This window comes from Melanotaenia boesemani, chromosome 2 (genome assembly GCF_017639745.1).
Source record: "Melanotaenia boesemani isolate fMelBoe1 chromosome 2, fMelBoe1.pri, whole genome shotgun sequence".
In the NCBI taxonomy this organism is placed as follows: domain Eukaryota; kingdom Metazoa; phylum Chordata; class Actinopteri; order Atheriniformes; family Melanotaeniidae; genus Melanotaenia; species Melanotaenia boesemani.
This window is the reverse complement of record NC_055683.1, coordinates 8,854,299-8,879,239: the sequence shown is the minus strand read 5'-3', so window position 1 is coordinate 8,879,239 and position 24,941 is coordinate 8,854,299. Positions and strand designations below refer to the sequence as shown.

Here is a 24,941-nt window from a genome sequence, read left to right as displayed (position 1 = left end):
TATCTTCCCTCCTTCAGAAAGCAGAATGTTCCACAGAAGTTAACCTTCAGGTTGAACAGGAAACCAGAACAAAGAGGAGCGTCTTCCTAAAGCGTTCCTGTTGGAGCATCAGTTAGTATCTGCAGCAGAGATGTAATGAAGTCCTCCATCTGGCAGAGCTCTGCAGATCCACTCACCAAACTCTTCAATCTCTGAGGAAAAGCAGGACTGAGTCTGTCAGCGTTTGCTGTGAGTCTTTCTCATTTCCAGTTTCTTTTATTGCTTTAACAGCAAATAAAATGATCAGAATTAACTTTATTGATCCCTGCAAGAAGAAACTTTGTTCCACATGCGGTTCAGACAAGAAGAAACAATATGAGAGAATATGAAGCAGGGAAAAAGAGTGATGTGATGTATTCAGATGTTAGTTTTTTGAGACATCAGTTTTCAGTGCTTGAATGAAATATTTGTTTAAAAATGTGTGAACATGAAGCCTCTCTGGCTCTCACAGCAGTAAATATTAGACTCCAGCTTAGGTTGGGACTCTGTGTTGTATGTTGCACCTGACACACAACCTTGTCGAACCAGAACAACCTTCTTGCTCTGAAGCTGCGGTGGAACCACCACACCACCATGCAGCCCTACATCCCTGTTAAACAAGAGAACACCTGCAGCCACCAGAGAGAGAGGATCAACCTCCCACTGGAAAATCTGCAGAGAAAGAGAGCTTTTTAACAACTAGTATACGACTCTTGTTGGTTTTTGTGGTTCTGCTGGTGCTGTTTGGAATGATATGAGTGGCACAAAACAGAATAAATCTGGAAAATAAACAAAGAAATAAGGGGGGTGGGGTGAGGGAAGGAAAGGAGGAGTAGTCGATGGGGCCTGGGGTGTGCAGCCGGAACAGTGCGGGGTGGGGCCTTCCTCTGCCCCCTTCTGGGTGGGTCAGGGGTGTTCTTCATGGTGGGGGGCTTCGGTTGGTGCTCCAGGATTGCTGCTAATGGCCGGGGTCTCTGGGCTGCCCTAATCTGCCTCTAGCCTCTGTGGAGGCGTGGTCACATCTGCAGGATCATACTCATCTCTGACCCCTACTCATTCCTCATCCTCTGCATGCTGACTGAGGTGTCCAGTGGGTTTATACTCTAAGAGATGCTTTGGATCAAGTTTTTGTGTTTCTGGCACTTGGTTGTTGTTGTGATACATGTTTGTTTTTTATTTATTTATTGTTTGTTTTGGTTATTTTTTTAGGAACTCCTGATGATTGTCAGCGTTGTTTTCCTATAAAAAGACATCTCCACATGTTGACATGTATTCTGGCCCACTGCTCATCAGCAAAAGGATCTAATTTGTCCAGAACAGTTTTATTAGTTCTTATTTTTCTCAATTCAATTCAAAATCAAAAGTCTTATTTGACTAAATTACAATTTAGCACATTTTCTATCTATTATGTTTTTTCAGTTTCCGGTTTTATGAGTGACAATTGTGAATTTAGCCTTTTTTAATGGATGGCTATGAATAAATTTGAAGATGACTGTTTAAGGGGAAAATAATAGAGTAAAGAAAATCCTAAAAATAAAGTAAAATGAAATTATGTGAAAATAATCTAAAAGCTTTTTATGCATCTAATTTTTTTTTTCTATTTTTCCTCACTTTTTTCCTTCGTTTCCAGATTTACTTTGTTTGTGTGGTACTCCTATCATTCAATAATGCTGAGGAAGAAAATTAGCAGGGTACAGATTAAAAACAGTTTCCTGTTTGTTGGTAAAAGCTGTAAAATCTGTTCCAGCTGCATCAGTCTCTATGTGACCTTTTTCTAACTCAGCCTCAATTTGTCTGACGAGGCTGAGGTAAAACAACTGGCTACAGATTCTTGTTTCCTTTATTATTTTAAAATATGTTTTTGCTTATAACCGCTGGACCGGACTGGAGAAACAGCAGAAGAAAAAAGGTAGATAGAGAAATAGGAAGAGCAAAGTAAGAGCAGGCAGGCCAGTTCAGCAGCCGGACTCTTCTCCTGTGAAGCCATGCTGCTGTGATGGATGCAGGATGTGGTTCAGCCTTGTCTTGCTGAAATCTGCAAGGCCTTCCCTGAAAGAGACGTTGTCTGGATGGGAGCAGATGTTGCTCTAAAACCTCCATGTACTTTTCAGCATTGATGGAGCTTCACAGATGTGGAAGCTGCCCACGTCATAGACACTAATGCAGCCATCCCATCAGAGATGCAGCTTTTCACCTGTCCACTGATAACAAGCTGGATGCTCCCTCTTCTCTTTAGTCTGCAGGACACGCCATCCATGCTTTCCACAAACTAGTTCACATCTTCATCCAGGTTTCCACTTTGCCTCAGACCATTTTAAATGAGCTTTGGTCCAGAGAAGACAGAAAAAGCTGGTTCTGGATCATGTTCACATCTGGTTTCTTCTTTGCATGATGGAGCTTTAACCTGCAATTGTGGATTTCAGGGTGAACTGTGTTCACAGACAGTGGTTTCTGGAAGTCTTCCTGACTCTGATAGAAAGCAGAAACTCAGAGCCAATCAGAGGAGGAGCAGCAGATGATGGAAAGGAGGATTCCAGTTGATGTTCAGATGAATGATGTGTGTTTCCTCTGCAGGTGAAGGTAGAAAGTGTGTGTGAGCTGATGTGAATCCAGCATCATGGATCAGGAAAGAGAGGAGGGAGTCCCTCCCTCTAAAACCACTCAGAGGTGAGATGTCCATCTCTAACTGTCCATGACTCTTCTCCATGTCAGAGATCACAACTCACATCACCAAACATCTGGATTCACAGGAACCAGCCTGGACCTGAACCCAGCTGTGTGTCCATGGAGAGCGACCAGCCAAAAGAACCTTTTATCGATTTCCAACTAAGTCATGGCTCTGTCAGACAGTAAGTTCATGGATTAGTTCAGTTTACTAGAAATTTGGGTTAAAACATTTTTATAATGGTTACTATTTATACATGCATTTTTTCTCAAAGATATTTTATTGCAGTTTTGTCCAAATAAATAAGTTATACCATGTTGACAGGAGGTTTGTTAAATATACAATCCAGCCTAGTCACGAACAATACATCTCTGTGTACAGTAGGGGGGGAAAAAAAAGAAAAAGAAAGAGGAAAAAGAACAAACAAACAAACCAAAAAAAAGCAAAACTTCACCAATCCAACCCACCCCACCCATCATCATTACCGAGACAGATTTGTACATGAAGGAATCAACAGAACAAATAATTAAATATACTTCGTTCCTGGAGCAATATGAACAGCTGGAAGTCGGGTTTTAATCTAGGGAGGTAGAAACAAAAGACAATACATATGCACACATATAAACTTTGAACTCACACACCAGCCAAAAGGCACCAGATAGTGTCGATTTATACAGTTTGTATTGCTGATATAAAGACAGAGTAAAATGTGGTTAAGGGATCCAGTCCCTAGCTAGTTTGAAGGTTATGGAAGTATTCCAGACATTGTTCCCATACTTTTTGAAACTTTTTTTTGGAATTGGAAATTGAGTCATGTATTTTTTCTAGGTCTAAACAAGACATAACATCTCACAGCTACTGAGTGTGGGTGGGCGGGGCAGCATCCCCCCACCTCATCAGTATTGTACGTCTGGCCAAGAGGGAGGAGAAAGACATAGTTTGACGTTTAGCTGAGGTCAGGCGCATATCAAGATCGCCTGTGGTGCCGAATTGAACAATCAGAGGGTTGGGTTCCATGTCTATTCCAACAATTAAGGATAAAGTTTGGAAGACTTCCCTACAGTATTTCTCCAAGCTAGGAGATGTCCAGAGCATGTGAAAAAGTGTAACCTCCTCTCTCTTACATTTTGTCGCAAAGGGCATCAACGTCTGGGTAGAAATGAGCCAATTTTAATTTGGATATGTGGGTCCTGTGTATCACTCGTATGCATATTGCAACAAGCAATGTCGGGCACAAAGAGAAGTTGAGTTGAACAACTTAATTGTGTTCCATATGTCCTCAGATAGGGTGAAATTCAAATTCTGCTCCCATGCACTTTTAATGTTGTTAAGTAGGGCCTGTCTCATACCTAGCAGTTTATTGTAAACAATGGAAATTAGGCCCTTGCGCAGTGGTTGTAGATTAAGAAGTGCATCAACAATGCTCTTATCAGGCCTCTGAGGGAAGTTTGGTATCTGACAGTGGAGGAAATGCCTCACCTGTAGATAACTGTAAAAGTGAGACTTTGGGAGACTAAACTTTTCAGACAGTTGTTCAAATGATGCAAGACTAGTTTCAGTAAAGAGATCACTGAAACGCTTAATACCCAGTCTCCCCCATTCCTGAGATGTTGAGTCCAGTAAGGAGGGTTCAAAGAGATGGTTGGCAGAAATGGGGCTAGAGAGGCAAAAGTCAAGGAGGCTAAAGTGTCTCCTGAACTGAACCCACACTCTCAACATGTGTCTGACAACTGTATTATCAATTAACTTGTTTGGTGGAAAAGGGAGTGGAGATCGAAGAAGTGGAAATTTTTTTAGCAGAACCCAACTCCATTGTCAGCCAGGAAGGGCAGTCAGGTCGAATATGAAAATATGACCAAAAAATAAAATGGCGGATATTGGCTGCCCAATAATAAAAAATGAAAATTAGGTAGTGCCATACTGCCTTCTCCTCTAGGCTTTTGGAGATGGGCCTTACGAAGCCGAGGGCGCTTGCCCTTCCATATATATAGGATGATATAACAGAATCTAATGTATCAATAAAATATTTAGGGATAAAGATTGGTATTGATTGAAAGATGTATAAAAATTTGGGAAGAATATTCATTTTAATAGAATTAATTCGGCCAACTAGAGATGCAGAGAGGGGTGACCACTGTGACAGGCACCGTTTTGTGAGGTTCAACTAAGTGAGAAGATTTTCTTTGAAAAGGCTTTAAGTGAATTTATTTTCCACAATCCTAAAAGGGAGTTGGAGTAGTCTGATGCTGGCGTCCCCTCACTGACAACAAAAACTTCAGATTTATTTAAATTTAATTTATGGCCCGAGAATTGGCTGAAATCATTCAGTAAAGACAACAAGGCGTTTTGGGTGGTATCCGGATGTGAGATATAAACTCAACAGGTCATCTCTTTACAGAGCCACCTGCTCTGCTCCATTCCTCCATATGCCAGAGATATTCTCACAACTGCGGGCTGCTATCGCCAATGGTTCTTTTGCTGGGTCAAATAACAAGGGACTTAGAGGACACCCTTGCAGGTTCCCTGATGAAGATTAAAACAGTTGTGGCAGCTGAGAGTTGGTGAGGTCTGAAGCAGTGGGGCTAGAATATGACGGTTTGATCCAGGTGATAAAATTTGGACTCAAACCTAATTTTTCTCAAGTAGATATGTCCACGCTTTTTCGGCGTCTAGAGAAAGGAGTCACTCAGGAGTCGCACCAGAGGGGAGGTATAAAATATCAAATAGTTGACGCATATTGAAATAGAAATATTGATTTTTAACAAAACCCATTTGGTCTTCAGATATGAATGGATATGGATGGTAAAATATTCTCCAGTCTTTGGGCCAAAACATTGGCCAGAATTTTAGTATCAACATTTAATAAAGAGATCAGCCTGAATGAAGAACACTCCTACAGATTCTTATCTTTTGTTGCAGTGAGAGTGATACATGCTTTATAAAATTATTTTGGGAGCTTGCCCTGCTCGAATGAGTCAGAGAGCACTGTACTTAGCTGAGGCAAGAGTAATAAGGAAAATGCCTTAAAAAATTCCACGGGGACTTCCGAGACTGCAATGAGGAAATAGCTATCTCCTCTTTCGTTATGGATTTGTCTAATGTCATTTTACTGTCGGGGAAGAAAGTGGGAATTTTTAGCTGGTTAAAAAAATGATCTGTTAGTATAGTGTTATTTGGGGATTGAGAGGTGTAAAGTTGAGAGTAATAATTCCTGAATGTGTCATTAATCTTTGCACTATCTGAAGTAATGTTACCACCCTCCATTTTTATATTTGCAAAATGCCCTTTTGCTTTAAGTCCTCTCAGCTGGTTGGCTATTAACTTCCCTGATTTTTCACCATGGATATAGAAAAAAACCTTTCTTAAAAGTTGGCACTCGATAGGATGAGTTGAGGCTAAATAAAATTTGGTTTGAAGCACTGCTTGAGTTTTATACAACTCAGGGTTTTTAACTTAAGCATATTGTTTTATCTATTTCCAGTGGCGAACTTAGCCGTTTGGGGGCTCCAGGCAAAAAGTCATTTGGGTGTCCCTGCATCTACCAATCTAATGTACCTTATACGTATATTCTCTGGATATTACAAACTTTCATATTTTCTAAAAGCATGGATGTGTGCAAATTAGGACTGTCGAATGATTAAAGTTTTTAATGAGATTAACTGCAGCTTTCAGGTTAATTATGATTAATCACCATCTGTGGCTTTGCCTGAAATTTGCCCATTTTTACTGTTTTGTATCAACAGAACAAGCTGATGTTACAAATATTTAGTGTTAACTGACCTTCTCTTGGGTAAACATCAGATGTCCAAGGGTCAGTAAATGCAGCATGTAATGTACTTCTATATGTTGTTCTAAATCATCTCTACCATGATCTAGATCATAACTCAGAATTTATATATCATCTCACCAACCGTCTCCATGGTGATCATTTCTGTCCTAAAACCAGCAGATGTGACGACTGAAGTCATGAGCAAAAATTTCACCCTTAACATTAAAAATTTAGCTCTGGACCTAAACCTTTTATTAAAGAACCTAGCAGAATATTTTATGTTTGCTTATCTTTTAGCTATATATTTTTTCTTTTATGTTTATGTATATCTTGTCTTGTCTTTAATCTTTTCAGAAGACTTTATTTTATTATGCCACTTTTGTTCATATTGTTTTTTTTTTTTTTTTTTAAAGTTCTTTGGGGGTTGTTACTAATGCCCGCCCTACTCTGGTTCTGTTTGGCTTTAAGGTAAAAAACCCCTGTGTACTGATAGGCTACTGGTTCCTGTCATTTATAGCAGCCTCTGCTCATGTCCTCCTGCCTGGTTCCCAGGCAGAGGCAGGCTGGCTGTCACCATGCAGTCTAGTCACAGAAGGTGGAGTATGGCGAGTGGATAGTGCCACAGATTACCTGCCTAAGGAGACTGTCGTGTAAGGTGTACGTTTGAGAAGCTGTGTTGCACACGCCGTGTGAATTACGCCGCCTCCTTCCAGCGCATGGATAACGTCGCCGCCTTATTTTTTTTTTTCTTTGGTTTTCTGGAGATTTGCTTAAATGTCTGGTTTTTATCTTTTTAGATAAAGATTTTAACAATATATTGTGCGCATATGTGTATTTTCTTTCTGTGTTTTTATGTTTTTGTATGACACTAATTTTCTAAACTTTTGCTTCAAGATTAAACGTCTAAATTACTATCTCAGTTTGTGATCCTCTGAGGTCCTCAGATTTTACCTTAATAATGGCCTTTCAAAGTTAGACTAAAAATTCGGTTAATTAAAATCTTTATTTTATCAAGGAAAATCAAGAAAAATCACACAACTAAACAGTTGCATACATTCCTCATAGAGAGTAACACTAACAGCAGTAGTAACAGCATATCACATTCAGACAGTTTGACATTATATTCACTTTAGATATCTAAATTTTTTTCTTTCTGATTTATCAGGTACAAAACAATATACAATACTTTGTATTATGTAAAATGATTGTCATACCCAAGCACATATGCACACTTGTGTGCAAGTGCCCATCTATGAACATGTAATGCAATAACATCCATAAACAGACCCATGCAGGTAGTGGCTGTACATAGACCTGTTCTGTACAAGCTGCACACCAGCAGCCTCATTCTTGTTTATCCTCTGGATGGAGCTGGAGAGGGAAGCCGGTGCAGAGGAGATGACCATGCTGCAGTCTGGTCGAGTCGGTGGTGATATGGAGTATTCCACTCTGAGACTCTATTAGGGTCAAAGCGTGGGCTGGGAGAAGGAAACAACATTTTAGATCACACTTATTATCACCATTATGTCATATATTCAGTGGCTGCTTTAACTGTCCAACCAGCAGACTAAATGTTACTAAACGAGCTAAAAATGGCGGTCAAAGAGTGCTGGAGTTGTACTAGTCTGTAGTCCATCCAAATAAGACACAAGTCTTATTTTTTTTTTTTTTTTAATGTCTTGTCTTGTTCTGTATGAATATTTTATTAAAATAAAAAAAAAAATTCTATTACTAAGGCCAGTAAACCATGTGGCTCAGTCACTTGAAACCACAGCTGAATGGAAGGAGACGGCCAGGTCTGGTTGTTTCCATTCAGCTGTGGTTTGAGGTGACTGGGTCACATCAGTAGTTATTAAATTTACATTAAAGGATGAAGCAATCCAAAAGATTTGGCAACTGAATAACAAACAAAAATATGTGTTCATAGTATCTGTTCATGTCAGAGTTCCATTTCCCTTTGAACGCACCACGTCGTAGCAACATTTTATTGAACGTTTTGTTTTACATCTTTTGTCTTACAAAAAAGATGGTCATTTGTTGATTGTCCGTAATACAGACGCTGGTAGCTCCAGAGAAAACATCCGTCCAATACTGTGGTGTATTAACCATCCTTACGGACATTTGGATACTGATATGTGGGTATTATCGGAACCGGAAGTTGTATTTCACTATCTTGTGTAAGATGTCCGGTACAAGAATAAAGTTGGTTGTACGTTACTCTTGCTTCGGCCTCGTTAATATATTACAAATACCTAACCTAAAGCTGATTTCACATCAATCAATGAAGTCATTCGTCTCCAGCTTCTTTACAGGCAGTGCCTCACAAATTCTTGCAAACATAACACATGTAAAAACTGTTCGCTGCAAACAAAGTCAGTAAGCTATAAATATACTTAACAGTTATAAAATGAGCAAACAGGGTACCTTTTTATAAAATTGTTTTACAAAAAGCATTGTTAACCCCAGCTAAGGTTAGCTAACGTTACGTTGTTAACCTCGGTGTTACATGCTGCACTGCTCTTTAACAACCTGTTCCTGTCACATTACTTCTCATTTCTGAATCATTATGTTTACTGAGTTGCTAATTAGCAAAGGTTAGAAAAAAAGACTTAGAGTTACAGATTTGAAATTTTTGGAAAACTGAGTCTCTGATGGATCCATGGCTGTCTCTCCACCGGCTGCAGAAGCTGATGTTGGCAGGTGCACACAGGAACCACCTGCTTCTTGCTTCGGCATTCCATGTTTAACCCCATCATATCGCTAGGATGATGATCCTCTGTTCTACATACAACCACGTTTTTCGTATCTGCAGCAAAAGTAAAGCCCCGGCTGTCCAGCTGCATAAAAAACACCATTACTTTCCTCCTGTTGGGAAACCAATGAGCTCACTGTCTGGACAAGCTAGAATTTGTTCAGCCTCCACAAACGTAAACATTAACCGTGTCGATGATACATGAATGCAGTCTAAAATTAGTCAAAACATTGATAATCGAAAACAGACAGAGTCCCCTCTTTCAGTAAAATATGTGCCTTCATGTCTTGAAAAACATTTTGAATCTCTGATTGACTTTTCAAAATAGTAATTTATTGACATATTAGGTTACAGTTCCTAAAAATAGTTTAACCTGCAACATTTTGATGCAGCATGAAGTAAGACATGTTCTTGAGGCGGCGTATGGTGAGACATGTCCTTGCATGGAAAGCTGTTTTAGCCAAAAACGTGCATCCAAATGCGCCTTCTGAGCGCGTTCAGAACACGCTCAGAAGGTGCATTTCAAAGGCGCACATAGATGCTTGTACATAGAACACCAGTTAATGTGGTATATAGTTTTCATTCTATTGCATTTGTATTTAATATTTGTATTTTTTATTTTTTTAATCTGCTTTTCTCCCTCTTTTTTTTCTGTAGTTGAGTTATAGTAACAGAAATTTACCTGTTGTGGGATTAATAAGGTTTTATCTTATATTTTATACTGTTCTTCTTTAAGTACAATATACTATAGTAAATATAGTAGAAAATACACTTTATTATCTATAATATTAAATATAGACGTTATTAATTTAGTCTGTCTCATTGCAATCAATAGGTCGGTGGTCAGTGTGGTTTCAGACAATAATGTATGTATGTTGACATCTGTGAAGAAAGAATTCTCTTTCTTTCTTTCTTTCTTTCTTTCTTTCTTTCTTTCTTTCTTTCTTTCTTTCTTTTTCTTTAGAAAAGATAAAACAGATTTGATCAATATCTGAATCTATATCCTGGCAGTGCATTTGAATATGACTGGAGATGTAAGCACACAAGCAGACCACATGGTTACTGGAACAAGCTGAATCGCTCCCATTGGCTGAGGACTCTGGGTTAAGCCATTTCATTGAGGACAGGTTGCAGAAATGCGGAGCTGTTATTCCGAAAATAACCAGCAGATGGCAGCATCGCATTATTAACAAAACACATGGCGGACGTCCTTCTGAATTCAGTGGAAACTGCTATATTTTAAGAGAGATTTTGACTTTAGCTTTGTTTTGATAACTTTTTTAGTAGCAAATGTACACTTTATTTCCATAGTATCTAATATATGGTTCGTAGTTTTTTTTTGTTTCGGTGTACATTCTTTCAGGTCTCTCAACGAAATTGTAAACACTTGTTTATGTCCCCGGCAGGTAATTTTGAACAATAAGGCCAGGATGAAAAACCGTTTGGAATATTAATCTTTATTGTAATTTCAATAAATGAGTTGTGGTAGTACACCACATAGGTTTAATTCACTAATAACGCCATTCTTCTAATATCCACAGCCACTGGATTACTGCAATTATCTACTTTCTTTCGCTTTTCCCAGCCGGGTCCAGTCTCGGGCTGGCAGACTTTTGTCTCTAAGCTCGAACCGGAGGGGATCCCTGCAACTGCAATTTTATTTATAACACACTTTAAAACACCAGGTAGATGAAACAATGTGCCACAATGTGCACATAACTCCTATCCTGACCTGTTGACAAGTAGTTGTCAAATGCTGTTGATTTTTCTGTTTTTTTTTTTTTTTTTTTTTTTTTTTTTTCAGTTTACTTTTCCAGCCTTTTGTTGCTCCTGTTACAACTTTTTACATATGTGTTCTTGCCATCAGAGGCCTGTAATACGAAGCATGATTAACATACCCGGGATTTCTCTCCGTTACCTGGGTTGACTTACCCAGACATTCAGGATCTGGATAAGTTGTACTACGAAGCTGGTTATCAACTCAGTAACTCAATAAAAAAAAAGGGTTTTCCAATTAAGATTAGTGCGCGTTCACATAAAAGGGGTGGTGTTTGGAGGTTCTGACCAATCGCAAACATGGACAAACCCTGCAGAGCAGTGTATTTTACCATGGAGGAGCAGACTATTATTCTTAAAAAATAAGAGGAATTTAAAAGTATAATTCAGGCTAAAACCAACACTGTTGCTGCAGCAAAAGCCAGGAAGGAATGCTGGCAGAAAACTGCCGACTCCGTTAATGCGTAAATTTGTCAGATTATCCAATATTAATTAATGGGACAATATAAACTGATAGCACTCAGATCACTGTATTGCAGCACAAACATTTCTGGGAATGCTTTATTTACGTTATATTTCCCAATTCTTTAAAGGATCCACTTCCATGTGAGCACGTTTTATGTTGGAATATCAATTCCTCCACCATGAATGCACGGATAGCTGTGCCCTTCATAACTCAATGGTTCTGAACTTATGTGTGGAAAAGAATAATCTAATAAATAAACGTTTGGTCATGCACAACAAAGCCACGTCCAAAGAGAAATCCAGAAACACCACCATCTACTCTGGACCAAAAAATGGTCTGAGGCAAAGTGGAAAGCGCTTTTGTGGAGCAGAACAGTTTCACCACAGAGTTTAAACTTAATAATTCATTAATTCATTAATTATACAGAAATGTATAGACTATGAACTATTTACACAGGGCAATAGAATAAATAGGCTAAGTGTCATTTCAAGTTACCACGTAATATCAAACCCAGGAAAAAATACTAATCTATATATTAATTATTAAATGTCATTACAAACTGTAAAAAAGAAAGAAAAAGGGACAACCCTGCCACATATTCCTGAAATATACATGAACATAGACATAGAAAAAGCCTTTCAAACTACCTCTAGCCGACGGTAATTTGAAATGAAATGCAGCACATTTATGGTAGACAGCAGAAAATATGATAACATCTTATATGATAACATCGTATTTAAAAATATTAAAAAATAAAAATATTAAAAAATAAAAATAAAGGTAAATGAAATAAACCTTAACCATTTTTCTGACATTGTTCCACAGTTTTTAGATGTATGACATCTGTCCAGCATCTGCAACCTGTCCCCACGATTGTCAATGAAATGGCTTAACCCAGAGTCCTCAGCCAATGGGAGCGATTCAGCAAAGATTCACCACGAATTAACACGTTTTCTAAGTTAAGGCGTTCTGAGCACGGAAGGCGCATTTATATGGTAAGCCAGGGCTACTCAATTCGGTCCTACGAGGGCCGCAATCCAGCAGGTTTTCCATGTATTCCTGTACCAACACACCTGAGTCAAATTAATGAGTTATTGTGTAGAACCCGATTCACTGTCAGAGCCACCTAATTTGACTCAGGTGTGTTGGTGCAGGGATACATGGAAAACATGCTGGATTGTGGCCCTCGTAGGACCGAATTGAGTAGCCCTGTGGTAAGCCAAAGTGGTCAAAATTCGCCACTTTATTGGCTCGTTTGTAATAAAAAATGGCGTAAAATAGATTCAGATATTGATCAAATTTGTTTTATCTTTTCTAAAGAAAAAGAAAGAAAGAAAGAAAGAAGGAAAGAAAGAAAGAAAAAAAGAAAGAGAATTCTTTCTTCACAAATGTTGACATACATACATTGTCTGAAACCACACTGAGAACTAACCTATTGATTGCAATGAGACAGACTAAATTAATAATTTCTATATTTAATATTATAGATAATAAAGTGTATTTTCTACTATATTTACTATAGGATATTGTACTTAAAGAAGAACAGCATAAAATATAAGATAAAACCTTATTAATCCCACAACAGGTAAATTTCTGTGTTACTATAACTCAACTACAGAAAAAAAAGAGGGAGAAAAGCAGATTAAAAAAATAAAAAATACAAATATTAAATACAAATGCAATAGAATGAAAACTATATACCACATTAACTGGTGTTCTATGTACAAGCACACACAGTATGCATTATGGAGGAAGGGTTTTGGAAATATGCAATTAATATCTGTATATATGGACATATATATGTACACACATATACACATATCTACCCATACACATACATATACTTTATGTTCATATATGTGAACAATCATTGTGAAATGTAAATAGTTTCTGTGTTTACATGAATATGTCATATATATACTGGGAATGCTTTACAGAAATGTTTGTGGCATGGTGAACTTAAAGATTGTTATAACTAGATCGCCGTGAATAATATCCAGCATGGTTCCACCTCCAATAAGCAGCTGCAGCTCCTGGTTTCTGGATCTCTGATCAGACAGCTGGCTGCAGAATCTCTGCAAGAAATCAGGAGGGAATGTTGCAGGAATTTGTCTTCTCACCTGCATCCAGAACATTTCTGGAACATTTCAAGGCTGCAGTTCATGTGTGACAACAGCTTCATTGAACAGCATTAAAGTTCACGTCCAAAGTCAGAAATCTGTGTTTTCTATTTATTTTAGTTCAGCAGAACTTTCCATCAAAATGAGCTCAATCAATTTCCAATGATTCATTCTCTCCACATAGATCTGTTCACATCATCATGTTAAAGTTCTTTTCTTTCTTTTTAATTCCACTGTTTACCTGCAAACATCAGATGTTCCAGTGTTGCTTGTTTCCAGTGTAGTTTGTCAACTAAAGAGCAGAATTCATCTGATCAACCAACCAGTAAAGACTTTATCAGAGAATTAGAGTTAGTGTGTCTGTGTGGTTATGTAAGTAAAAAAGTTAGATTCCCAGGCACACCAACACAGCTAGGACAGACAGACAAGGCTAGAAGCACAGTTTTTTTTATACATAAATCAGTTTTAAAAAAAAGTGATAAAAACCTAACATAAAAAAGGAAAACTTCAGAAAATAAAACCCCACACTCTGCTGCCAGTCCCAGACCCGGCGGTTCCTTTCTTAATGCCCCCCTTAATACCAGGTAGTCTACCGGCTCATCAATTATCAACCGGGAGGCGCTCCTGCAGAACTTTTCCAACTGCAGTCCGATCCTTACTTCCAGTGCTGGGCCTTCTGCGCCCTTCACACTGCTGTCTGATCCATATTTCCCGTGCCAAGACTTCTGCACCGCCACAGTCTCTGTGAGAGAAAAAGGAAATTAATGCCCAGCGCATCCTGTTACCGGCAAATTCAGGCCAACCTGGCCTCCAAATTTGGTCACGTTCCTTCCATTGACAATGTGCAAGCCCCTCAGTTCCACCATGCCGCCGCCGCCACTGCTCCGCTGTCGCCCAGGCCAAATACCCTTAACCTACAGGAAAGACATAAAAGATCAGACGGATCAGGGGAGACGCATGCTCCCAGCGAGGCATGACCACTTCCCTTCCTGTATGAAATTGTGAGCGTTGATTCACTGGAATCCAGCTGTCACAATGCCACTTTAGTCAGGCGCCAATCGGCGTCACGGAAACGGGTCAGACTGTGGCCCGAGAGACAGCAGCTATAGCAAGGGGGTTGGCTATGACCCTCTCACGCCATCCGGACGACCACCTGTCCGTGTCCTGTCCCTCCTCCCTACCTCTCCATCTGCTTGGTATCTGGTGTGTTACTTATAAGGAGTGGGAGAGACAACCGGTGATTACAGTCACAGATGCAATTTGGCTCAGGTGCGTTCATTTGCAGTGTGTGCCTTTGTTTTAGTTCATGATCAGGTAACCACCTAGGTCCCACATACAATGAAAAAGCACACAGCAATAATATCATTAAAATATGAGGTTACCTGACCATACCGTAAAAACTAGGCAATATTTTGTGTCCTGTGACAGTTACAGACTGAACTGAGGCCTTTCAGAGGCTTTTCATCTATAGGCTTATCTGGATGTGGATCTCTGATCAGACTGGCAGAACTTCTGAGTCTGTCATCAACGTCCATCTGGTCTCTTTGACAGTTCCTCTTCATCAGACATGAGCTCCTCTGAAAACATCTGTTCTGAAGTTCAACAGGTCTTCGATGTGTTTTAGGCTGAACACTGAGATTTAATAACATTTCTGCTATTCTATTAGGAACCTTCAAAGACTAGAACATGGACATGGACCTGGACCTGGACCCAGCTGTGTGTCTATGAAGAGTGACCAGTCAAAGGAAGAATTTATAAATTTCCATCAAAGTCGTGGATCTAACAGACAGTAAGTAGTTGTCAGTATTAAAATGTAAAAGTCGAAGCTTAACTCTCAGAATCAGGTTTTACTTTGTGTTGTGAATCTTTTTGCTTCTACAGTTTCTGAGAATCAGGACATTCAGATGGACTCAAATGTTAAGACGAGTTGGATCAGATGTTTCAACCAGCAAACAGCTGCAGTTTGATCCTAAACCCAGTCAGACCAGTCTGATCCAGTTCTTTCCAAACTCAGACAGCTGGATTTCTCTAAGAACTCAGAAAGCTTCATGTTTCCAGTGTGAACGAGCTCCTCCTTACTGTTCATGCTGTGTGTTACATATGATATCCAGTCCTGACACTGTTAGGAAATAACATGCTGCTCCATGTAGAGCTTCTTTTTCTGGACTTTTTCTGACTTTGTCTCTTTAACAACTTTAGCTGAATGTGTTGCTGCTTCCAATAAAACCTTTGTTTCCATTTCCTGAACACAGTAAAGCTGCTGTGTATATTTTGAAAAATTACTCTCATGGTTGATGCAGACTCTGCATTGCTCTGTCGTGCTGAAGGAGGAGATGAGCCAAAAGGCAAAGCTCTCGATTTACAAGTCAATCTACGTTCCTACCCTCACCTATGGTCATGAACTGTGGGTAGTGACCAAAAGAACAAGATCGCGATTACAAGCGGCCAAAATGAGTTTTCTCAGCAGGGTGGCCGGGCTCTCCCTTAGAAATAGGGTGAGAAGCTCAGAGTCAGAGTAGAGTCGCTGCTCCTCCACATTGAGAGGAACCACATGAGTTGGCTCGGGCATCTGGTTAGGATGCCTCCTGGGCGCCTCCCTGGTGAGGTGTTCCGGGCACGTCCCACCAGAAAGAGGCCCCAGGGAAGACCCAGGACACGCTGGACGGACTACATCTCTCGGCTGGCCTGGGAACGCCTCAGGATTCCTCCGGATGAGCTGGTGAATGTGGCCGGGGAGAGGGAAGTCTGGGTTTCCCTGCTTAGGCAGCTGCCCCCGTGACCCGATACTGGAGAAGCGGCGGAAGATGGATGGTTGGACTCCATCTGATATCAGCTTCATCCCATTGTTTGGAACATGAAGATGACGATGATGATGATCATGAGCAACTTCAACGATAATCAGCTGTATCTTACATAAACAATGAAAGACATCCACACTGAGAGCTGCTCAGTCAATCCAGTCTCCACCAAGCACACACTGGCTGTGGCTGCCTTGCTCCAGGGCACCTCAGCACAGAGCTTCATGAAGGTGTTGGTGAGAGCTTCCTAAAAGCTGAAAGCAGCTTCTCCATGTGACAGAATGTGATGTGATTCTTCCTGATTCCTCCACAGAGTGGACCAGCAGAGCTCAGAGCTTCCCAGTGGTCAGTCTGCCCAGCAGCATCAAACACAGCTGGACTCCATATTTATGGTCTGTACATGTACAACAACTACTTTTCCATCTCTTCTGTCCACATCATCTCCATGCTGACCTTTGTAGACCAGTGGATTGTCAGTGTGTCCAACATGGATCTGATGTTTGGCTCCATGATTTCAGTCTGATTGTGTCCTTCATATCGTTTCTCTTCCAGCTGCTGGAGGACAACATGATCACTTTCATGAAGAAGGAGCTGAAGAAGTTCCAGAAGCTTCTGAGTCCAGATTACCCAGAATGCTCAGTGTTGGAGGGTGAGGATGAGGAGCAGTGGAAGAGCAGCAGAGAGGCGTTAGTGAAGATCACAGTGGACTTCCTGAGGAGGATGAAGCAGGAGGAGCTGGCTGAGCGTCTGCAGAGCAGTAAGAGGATTTCTCTAAAGATTGAAGCTGCTGGATAAATGACACATTTACTGAACACATGAACATCACATATTCACATCCTCATTCCTCAGAGGCTTCAAATCTTTACTGACTCTTCTTATTTCTTCTTTTCTTTCAGAACTTCTGGCTGCAGCTTGTCAACGTAAACTAAAATGTGGTCTGAAGAAGAAGTTCCAGTGTGTGTTTGAGGGGATTGCTAAAGCAGGAAACCCAACCCTTCTGAACCAGATCTACACAGAGCTCTACATCACAGAGGGAGGGACTGCAGAGGTCAATGATGAACATGAGGTCAGACAGATTGAAACAACATCCAGGAAACCACACAGACCAGAAACAACCATCAGACAAGAAGACATCTTTAAACTCCCACCTGGAAGAGATGAACCAATCAGAACAGTGATGACAAAGGGAGTGGCTGGCATTGGGAAAACTGTCTTAACACAGAAGTTCACTCTGGACTGGGCTGAAGACAAAGCCAACCAGGACATCCAGTTGACATTTCCACTGACTTTCAGAGAGCTGAATGTCCTGAAAGAGAAAAAGTTCAGCTTGGTGGAACTTGTTCATCACTTCTTTACTGAAACCAAAGAAGCAGGAATCTGCAGCTTTGAAGAGTTCCAGGTTGTCTTCATCTTGGACGGTCTGGATGAGAGTCGACTTCCTCTGGACTTCCACAACAATGAGACCCTGACTGATGTTACAGAGTCCACCTCAGTGGATGTGCTGCTGACTAACCTCATCAGGGGGAAACTGCTTCCCTCTGCTCGCCTCTGGATAACCACACGACCTGCAGCAGCCAATCAGATCCCTCCTGACTGTGTTGGCATGGTGACAGAGATCAGAGGGTTCACTGACCCACAGAAGGAGGAGTACTTCAGGAAGAGGTTCAGAGATGAGGAGCAGGCCAGCAGGATCATCTCCCACATGAAGACATCACGAAGCCTCCACAACATGTGCCACATCCCAGTCTTCTGCTGGATCACTGCTACAGTTCTGGAGGATGTGCTGGAAATCAGAAAGAGAGGAGAGCTGCCCAAGACCCTGACTGAGATGTACATCCGCTTCCTGGTGGTCCAGACCAAAGTCAAGAAGGTCAAGTATGATGGAGGAGCTGAGATAGATCCACACTGGAGTTCAGAGAGCAGGAAGATGATTGAGTCTCTGGGAAAACTGGCTTTTGATCAGCTGCAGAAAGGAAACCTGATCTTCTATGAATCAGACCTGACAGAGTGTGGCATCGATATCACAGCAGCCTCAGTTTACTCAGGAGTGTTCACACAGATCTTTAAAGAGGAGAGAGGACTCTACCAGGAGAAGGTGTTCAGCTTCGTCCATCTGAGTGTTCAGGAGTTTCTGGCTGCTCTTCATGTCTGTCTGACCTTCATCAAGTCTGGAATCAACCTGATGAAAGATGAACAAACAGTTTCTTTTTGTTCAACAATTAAACCAAATTTACTAAATCTCCATCAGAGAGCTGTGGATGGGGCCTTACAGAGTCCAAATGGACACCTAGATTTGTTCCTTCGCTTCCTCCTGGGTCTTTCACTGCAGACCAATCAGAGTCTCCTACGAGGCCTGATGACACAGACAGGAAGTAGCTCACAGACCAATCAGAAAACAGTCCAGTACATCAAGAAGAAGATCAGTGAGAATGTGTCTGCAGAGAGAAGCATCAATCTGTTCCACTGTCTGAATGAACTGAATGATCGTTCTCTAGAGGAGCAGATCCATCAGTTCCTGAGATCAGGACGTCTCTCCACAGATAAACTGTCTCCTGCTCAGTGGTCAGCTCTGGTCTTCATCTTACTGTCATCAGAAGAAGATCTGGAGGTGTTTGACCTGCAGAAATACTCTCCTTCAGAGGAGGTTCTTCTGAGGCTGCTGCCAGTGGTCAAAGCCTCCAGCAAAGCTCTGTAAGTACATATATAGCAGGATGTGGAGAAATATACTGCTGCTGGTATAAGGGTACATCATGGGACAGATTATTACTTGTCTTATTATTTCCTCTTCAGACTGAGCAGCTGTTCCCTCTCAGATGAAGGATGTTCAGCTCTGTCCTCAGCTCTCAGCTCTCCGTCATCCAGACTGAAGGACCTGGGTGCTCATTTATAAAGCTTGCTTACGCACAAAACGCGGCGTAAGTGACTTTCTACGGAAAGTTTCTGATTTATAAAAACTAACGTGGCGGGAAAATGTGCGTACCGGTACGTAAACTCTGAAACTTGCTTACGAACATTTTGGAGACGGGAAACTGGCGGTGCTGCTGGTGAGGTGATGAACTTCACCTTCATTCATGCATGCCATCATGCCATCATATCCGACACTAGTGCCATAGAATCACAAACACAGAAGCCTGAAATATAGATGCGTTCCTGAAATCATACCTGTAGCCGACTTATAGGCACCCCATAGGAATTTAATGTTGTCAGTGCAGTATGGTCTTACTTGTTTTGATCGTAAAGCAAATGCACTCATTTGTTCACAGAAGCCTAATTGTGACAAGGTGTGTAGTAATGAGTGTAATTACTGAGTAAACATAAATAGGTGAATTACGACCGTGCGTAATGCAGAACTTCACAATGGATGCGCTGGCACTCCTTGAATATTACGCAAACGGCAGGATCAGGATGGAGAGAGTTTTTAGAGACCATCAAGATTTCCTGGCCAACGATGATGACTGGCTGATATGCCGATTTAGATTTCCTAGAGCAGTGCTCTTAAATCTATGTGCTGAGTTGGGCCCAGTGTTGGAGCGATCAACCCGCCGGAACCATGCCATACCGCGCATATGCAGGTGCTGACAACTCTCGGGATTCTGGCAACCGGCTCTTTCCAGCGGGAATTAGCCGACAGGTAATTTTAATTTAATCTAAGCTGACATGTTCCAGCCCAACACTCAGTGGGTTTCAATAAGTTGTTACATTCCATTTTAGGTCTGGAATATCTCAGCCATCGCTGAGTAATGTAATGCCTGCCGTTTTGGATGGCATTATAAAAATGAGCAGTCGATACATAAAGTTTCCATACACTGTAGGGGAACAGGCCAACATTAAAAGGCAATTTGCAGCATCAACCGGTTTCCCAAATGTAATCGGCGCGATTGACTGCACTCACGTTGCTATAAGGGCTCCAAGTCAGAATGAGTTTGTCTACGTTAACCGAAATAATGTGCATTCAGTTAACGTGCAAGTCATTTCCGACTCAAACTTGCTTCTGACAAATTTAGTGGCACGGTGGCCTGGGTCAACCCATGATTCATTCATCCTGGCACACAGCAGTGTAGGGAATAGACTGCAGGCAGGTGCTTCGCGGGATGGGTGGCTTCTCGGTAAGTATCAACATACACTGTGGAAATCTCAACAAAGTCTCTGTTCTGAATTAATCTCCATAACCTGCAGGTGACAGTGGCTATCCCCTGAGACGCTGGCTCCTCACGCCTTTTGCGAACCCGCAAAGCGCAGAGGAGGCGCGCTTCAATTCCGTCCACGTTCGTGCGCGCTCTGTTGTGGAGCGAGCCATCGGCCTCCTTAAAAACCGGTGGCGGTGTCTTGATGCGTCGGGGGGGAGATTATTGTACCATCCCCAAAAGGTGCGCAGGATCGTGAGGGCGTGTGGCGTGCTGCACAACCTGGCACTGAGGCACGGCATCCAACTACCTCCTGGCCTCCCCCCTCCTCGGAATGCCGACCCTCACCCACAGCCCCCTCCCAGACACAGGGAGTTCCAACACGGGGCACGGCTCCGTGAGGAGGTCATGCAGCGATTAAGCAGACAATAAGGTTCACTTTTTCACAAGCTCTTTTAATGTGTTTGAAATGTCGAACATAATGTCACACAAATTATGCAGTGTTGTTCTGATTTCCTTCAGTTCATTGATGGTTTCTTTTTGATCTCGCCATGGTCCGCTCTGTCCCGCTCACAGAGTTAACTGAAGTAACTATGTGTTGCCACTCACGACACTTACTCTTATTTGTCACGCCACTACTGTGGCTACCAAACAAAATAATTTTTCGACTCTCCACCTCACTCACTAATACATCGATTTCTGGCTCTGTGAAGTTGCGTTTTTTGGTTCGCTTCCCTGCGGTTGCCATTGTTCGTGGATCACAACATGGATCAGCTGGCTCATTTTAATACACGCTGAGCTACTTTGCATTGACCATTTATGGTGGAAAGTGGGCGTGTAGTGGGCGGAACATGAGCCAAATTCACCTGCGCAAACTTCAAGGACGAGTGTGATTTATAAAGGGGAAATTGCTTGCACCTGTGCGTACGCACGGTTTTATAAATCAGAATATTTTATGGCGTACGCCAACTTCCGGTTTTGGGCGTAAGTACACTTTTAGTAAGAATCCTACGCAGAGTTTTATAAATGAGCACCCTGGACCTGAGAATCCAGGACTCAGGACTGAAGGAGCTGTGTGATGGACTGGAAAAGTGGAAACTGGAAACTCTCAGGTCAGGTTTCTCTGCTGCTCTCACATGTTTTTCCTCTGTTTCAGCTTCAAACATCTCTGTGATGGAATGATCTGCAATGTTTTCTAAACTACTTTGAAATATTGTGAATGAAATATGTCCAGAGTAACGCATCTTTTAAAATGAAGGAACATGTGTTTTATTTAGGACTTAAAGGTATAAATGAGCCTCTGGTTAAATAAAGATGCTCTACTTTGTCTCTCAGCTTTGGTTGAAACGTTGCTCGTCCTGCTTGTTTATCATGTTGTTTCCATCCAGTGGTTCAGTCACATAGTAAACAGAATCACCTCCAATGCTTTTTCCTGCCTAAATTCCTTTACCCTGATGGAAAACATACATGCTGCAGTGTTGGCTGTTTAACTTCAGTCCTCACACTGCCCATGAAAGAAAAGACGCGAGGAGAGGACATATTTCAGTCGTTCAAAAACTTTGTGGAGAAAACCCAGCTCCCGGTGTACAAATTGGTGTCTATCACCACAGATGGCGCACCTGCAATGATTGGCCACGTGAATGGATTTATTGCCAAGTGTAGGCAGGACGATGCTTTCCCAGACTTTCTGAATTACCATTGCATCATCCACCAACAAGCGTTATGCGCTAAAATGCTCAACATGAAAGAGATCATTGATGTTGCAACGAAGATCGCCTGTGCTATTCGAGGCCGATCTCTCCATAGACGGTTATTCCGTGCACATCCGGAGCAGGCTGATTGCGACCACTCTGACTTGTTGCTACACACTGACGTGAGGTGGCTTAGCCGAGGGAAATTCCTGCAAAGATTTCGAGAGCTCTGCCCGGAGATTAAGGAGTTTTTCCGTGCAACTGGGTATGCAGAATACAAGCAACTAAATGACGGTGGGTGGCTGTTAGACTTGGCATTTTTAACTGATCTGACAAACATGTTGAACGACCTCAATCTAGAGCTGCAAGGAAAAGGCAAAACAGTGATCAATATGATCAGCTCAGTTAATGCTTTCAAAGGCAGACTGCAACATCTGTTCTCAAAGCTGCAGCGCCATGATTTGGCAAACTTCCAGAACCTGGCCTCAGAGCTGGAGATGCAAGGGAAGACCTGTGTGCAACTTGACAGTGAACGCTACACAGAGCAGATTGACAACTGTATGTCAGAGTTTGACAAACGCTTTCAAGACTTTTCTTTGCTTGAGCCAGTTGCTACATTCATGTGTTTTCCTTTTCGGAAATAGATGTGGAGGTTGATTCACTCTCATCAAAAATTGCAACACCATTTCACCTGAACTCTTCTGGAGTGGAAGATGAGATATTCACACTACAAGCCGACATTGAGCTGAAGTCCAGAGCTCATGGACAATTCTGGAACTTGCTAGCAGAGGGAAAGTACCCCAACATGAGGAAATGTGCTACCTCCTTGACTGCATTTTTCGGCTCCACTTATTTATGTGAGTCAGCCTTTCCCACATGAAGATAATTAAGTACCACTCCACTATGACTGATGAGCATTTGGAAATGTGCTTGAGGCTGGCTGTCAGCAGCTAGTGTCCGGACTATGCATCCCTGGCTGATTCAATTCAGTGCAAGTCATCAGAGTGAACTTGGGTAATGACAAAAAAATGTACATAATTATGTTGTGTTGTGCAACATATGTGGTTATATAACTTACATCAACATAAGTTGTAAGAATCCTCAATATGTTTCTCAATAAATATAATGGGTAGATCATTTTGACTTGGTCATTTCATAAGTAGCTCCCATGCTGAAAAAGTCTGAGTACCCCTGATCTAGATCATTGTAGAGATGATTTAGAACAACATATAGAAGTACATTACATGCTGCATTTACTGACCCTTGGACATCTGATGTTTACCCAAGAGAAGATCAGTTAACACTAAATATTTGTAGCATCGGCTTGTTCTGTTTATACAAAACAGTAAAAACGGGCACATTTCAGGCATAGCTGTGAATGGTGATTAATCATAATTAATCTGAAAGCTTTGGTTAATCTGATTAAAAACTTTAATCATTTGACATACCTAATTTGCAGACATCCATGCTTTTAGAAAATATGAAAGTTTGTAATATCCATAGAATATACATATAAGGTACATTAGATTGGTAGATGCAGGGACGCCCAAATGACTTTTTTGCCTGGAGCCCCCAAACGGCTAAGTTCGCCAATCAGTCATCACATCTGCTGGTTTTATGACAGAAATTATCTGTCATGGTGGTTGCCCTGCTGTGCAGCTTCGCAATCTGGCTCATTCGCTCCACCTGATTGTTTGCACAGTTTGCCAGCCTGGGAGTGATTTTGGACTTGTGTGATGATTCAGCGTTTCCCTGTGTGGATCTTTTGCTAAACTGTGATAAGAGTAAGTTGATTTCTGTTCTGAATTGGTATCTATCGTCCATGCTTGAACTGAGCTGACATTTTTTGGTTAAAAACAACAATTAATACAAAAAGCTAGTTAAAAGTTAAATAAACAGGAAAAGCTAAGGAGTGACTGCAGCAGGCTATACACAGGTTGGGGGATGCACACTAACTGTGTTAAACTTTCTCCATAATTTTCTCTCCAGGCTGAGTGTGTATGGTCTCTCGGAGAGGAACTGTGGACCTCTGTCATCAGTCCTCAGCTCCCAGTCTTCCAGTCTGACAGAACTGGACTTGAGTACCAACGACCTGCAGGACTCAGAAGTGAAGAAGCTGTGTGGTGACCTAAAGAGTCCAGACTGCAAACTGGAAACTCTCAGGTCAGGATTGATCAAGCGTTTTTAATATTATTAATAATTAATATTATTTACTGGTATGCCAGTGTTCTTGTAAGGAATGCTTTCCCCTGATCTTTGGTTATAACCACAGTTATAACCATGATATGTCACGCTTCAGCAGATTGGACCCACAAAAGACCTCAGGATCAGACCTTTAGCAGTAGGCTTGTGTAGCCCTTATCTTAACTTAGACAGAGTAAGAAAAAGGGCAATTAAGGTTTCACAACAAAACAACTGTTAAGCTAGTAGCAATAGTGTGGGTGTTAATTGAAGACCTAGGATCACTCCAGGAGGACGCAGACCAGGAAAATAAACACCAGACAGCAAAAGCTTTGTATGGATGCCTTATTATTAATAGTAATAATTAAAGTGCAAAATATTTACAGTGAAATTGGTCATGACCATTGACAGTTTGTACATTAATGAAATAGTGCAAAAACACGCTTGGCAAAACAAAAACAATCAATGCAGATACATCTTCCTTATAATCCATAGTCTGACCCCAAACCCCTTCCCAAAATTCAGCAGGTTTTTCCTCTTTTCCCAGAGGATAAATAAATAGGAAATGAAGATGTCTGGTT

At 41.3% G+C, this 24,941-nt stretch overlaps 1 protein-coding gene across 1 annotated transcript in view; it reads left to right on the top strand.

Moving 5' to 3' along the window:
- The window catches only part of LOC121653849 (NACHT, LRR and PYD domains-containing protein 3-like), a 65,542-nt gene continuing 40,601 nt past the window's right edge, over window positions 1-24,941 (top strand). The window contains exons 1-8 of the mRNA XM_042007565.1: window positions 1-228; window positions 2,593-2,685; window positions 2,769-2,867; window positions 15,233-15,355; window positions 16,678-16,756; window positions 16,917-17,121; window positions 17,261-19,055; window positions 24,169-24,342. Coding sequence (XP_041863499.1) covers window positions 2,636-2,685; window positions 2,769-2,867; window positions 15,233-15,355; window positions 16,678-16,756; window positions 16,917-17,121; window positions 17,261-19,055; window positions 24,169-24,342 — 2,525 coding nt within the window. The 5' untranslated portion in view covers window positions 1-228; window positions 2,593-2,635. The remainder of the gene's footprint in view (window positions 229-2,592; window positions 2,686-2,768; window positions 2,868-15,232; window positions 15,356-16,677; window positions 16,757-16,916; window positions 17,122-17,260; window positions 19,056-24,168; window positions 24,343-24,941) is intronic.